Here is a 2,932-nt window from a genome sequence, read left to right as displayed (position 1 = left end):
CAATCTGATCTGGCAGAGTTTCTACAGCTGGATGCCCTTCCTAATGCCAACCACTCCAAGAGTGTAGTGGGTGCTTTTTACGTGCCACTGGCATGAGGGCCAGTCAGGCGGTACTGGCATAGGCCACGGATATGGTCTTACTTGGCTTATATATATATATATATATATATATATATATATAAGTATTGAATGTTTACCAGAATGTAAATTACTATTGCTTGGTTTTCAACAATGTTAATGAGAATTTTCAGTTGAAATTTGAGAGGATATTGTTAATGACAAACTTTTGCTATCTTTTGTATATGTTTTTTTTCATTTGAACAAAAGGTTCCAGGTTTGTTTAGCAACTCAAAAACTTGGAGCATCAATTTGTTTTTCAACACTCAGCTGAAAGAGTGCTCATTTATTTGTTATTTCATTGGACTATTTTAACCCTTTAGTGGTCATATTAGTCAGTCAAATGTAATGTTTATTTATATACATTGTCTTGAATTAATTCTATGTTATCTTGTAGCTTTGAGATTTTCATGATATGATTGCTTACTCTTAGAATGATATTGTAGGGTAGGTATGACTTTCCAGATCTGGCCAGTTTTGGGCTAGATATGGCTAGTATAAATGCTAAAGGGTTCAACTTATATTTCATCAGCTTAAAGACATGATGTTGTTATCCATGGGTTAGCTATAATCAAGTGGACTTATGATTAAACCATTCTAACCATGACCATCTCATTTTTTTGCACAATGTATTCAAGACAACCTTATCAAATATACCCTTTTTTTTCCATTTAAAGATGGTATGGTTTGATTTCTTGAAAATTTTGCTGCTATTTTTATCAGTGATCAAATAGGGGTTCCATCAATGACTTGATGGAGATGTATTTAGTTCTAATGTTGCTTGTGACAAATTTTTCCTTGTCTTTGACTAACATTAAATCCTTAATGCTGAAAAACTCTGATGTCCAAGACTAATTTGCTTCCAATTTTAACTTGGGTCCACTTTGCTTTTCATTCCTCCAGACTTGATAGCGCCAGAAAATACTAAAATTGGTTCAGTTCACTGTATACTTCGCTTTCAAATGTTGACCTTTTGTTTAATCAACTGGAATCAGTACAGAAGTTATTTTATTTCTAATATTGGGTCTGTCAGTTGATGAGTAATTAGAAACGTGAGGGTTGTGTAGACTCTTTAGTCTTGTCAGTCATGGCAATTCTCTCCAATGCTAGTGCCATGATGTAATGTACACAGTACACGCTATGAAGTATGGGGTCAAGAGGACCCTTTAGTGTTTTCAGACACTGCATGATAGCCTCTCTAGTGCTGGTGTCATGATAAAATGCATCCAGTACACTCTGTAGAGTGGTTGGTGTTAGGAAAGGGTATCTAAATGTAGAAGCCAAGCCTTTGAAAATGGAACTTACAAGTGAGATGTGCTTTTTTCACTTTTCTAGAAAGAAAAGCAGAAATGATTCATCCAACCCATGTCAGCATGGGGAGCTAATATGATGATGGTGATAATCAGCATAATTACTTGTATCTGTTGGATATATTAATGTTTTGTAATCTATGTTTAATAGTTTGTAATGTTATTTGATACCATTCTATGCCTGCATCTCCTCCCTCACTCTCAGTTCTTGCTCCCTCAGAGTAATTTCATTGTTTCTTTTGCCAATAATGTATTGTCATTTATGACCTTTTTAATTTGTATTTTCTTCTTTTTTTTTAGGGTGTTAGTCATGGCAGTCAAGAGTCATTGGAGAAACGCTCTAGTCTTACCCGGATGAAAAGTTATGATGCAGTTGTATTTGATGTATTACGTGTCCTACCAGAAGATTTTGCTGTAAGTTGAACCCTTTTTTTTTTTTTAAATTTTGCTTCATTAAGAAGGTGGAAATGTGCTACACGAGTTTTTTTTTCTTTAATACCGTCTTCTGACATGGACTAAAATCCAATATGAGTTGAAATATATATATAGAACTTGCATATAAAAGTCCATTTTAATGGTATCTGAAAGTAAATTATTGAACCTCTTTTTGGTACATTAACCTTGACAACTACACCAAATTCCCAAATCCCCAACATCTACACCACACTACTAAACTCCCTGCAACTATATCACACAATTACTCCACTCTTCCCTCTATATACTTACATAAATACATTATAGGGTGCATTACATTTTGTACCAACAAATTTGCACAAAAACCTAGAAATACTTGGTTTCACAGAGAAAGCAAAAAAGAAACTGACATGGATTCTTCAAATCCAATCTATTAGTGGCACAGTGAAGATTTGTAAGACATTCACCAAATTCTTTATCTGAGATTATGTGTATAGATGCACACACTTGGGCGTATGCATCAACAGTTCAATCAACACACCAACTCAACCACATATTTACAAACGCCAGGAACTCTAACTCAAAAGTCTTGTCACTTTGTTAGTGACTGTCTTGGACTTTCTCATGAAGAACTTAAAACTCAAAGAAAAATCATATATAGTTAAACAAATGACATGGAAACAGAATTACGTAATTAATTTCATTAGCATACAGCTGTTTCTGTTATGCTATGTAGTGCATTCAGATTTGAATGATTGTGTATCACCTTATAGCTTCCTCAGAGCTCTTAAAATGAAATGGAAGCTTATTTGGGAAAGCATCGGCACACTCTGTAAATGCTTTCTCAAACTTGCATTGCATTTAGAAACTCTGAAGAAGCTATAAGGTGATGCTGAAGCACTCAGCTGTGAGGGCACTGCTTCTTATAGCAGAATCAGTGGTAAGCAAAGAAAGTTGATCATTTAATTCTGTTACCTTGTCATTTATTTAATTCGATATTTTGCTCTCTATTTTATTCTGATGCACGTTAATATTGAGTTCTAACATTGGGCTATTAGTATCACTATGCCTAAGTGAAACCTGTTTATATA

General features: G+C 34.4%; 1 protein-coding gene across 8 annotated transcripts in view; it reads left to right on the top strand.

The window, feature by feature from the left end:
- LOC106870506 (ras-specific guanine nucleotide-releasing factor RalGPS1) overlaps window positions 1-2,932 on the top strand; it is a 208,003-nt gene that overhangs the window by 151,405 nt on the left and 53,666 nt on the right. For all 8 annotated transcript variants that reach the window (XM_052971621.1, XM_052971633.1, XM_052971627.1 and 5 more), the window contains one exon: window positions 1,728-1,841. In XM_052971621.1, the coding sequence (XP_052827581.1) occupies window positions 1,728-1,841 (114 nt within the window). The remainder of the gene's footprint in view (window positions 1-1,727; window positions 1,842-2,932) is intronic.

This window comes from Octopus bimaculoides, chromosome 1, assembly GCF_001194135.2.
Source record: "Octopus bimaculoides isolate UCB-OBI-ISO-001 chromosome 1, ASM119413v2, whole genome shotgun sequence".
NCBI lineage: Eukaryota > Metazoa > Mollusca > Cephalopoda > Octopoda > Octopodidae > Octopus > Octopus bimaculoides.
The sequence above is the reverse complement of the archived record's forward strand: the minus strand, read 5'-3'. Positions and strand labels throughout refer to the sequence as shown.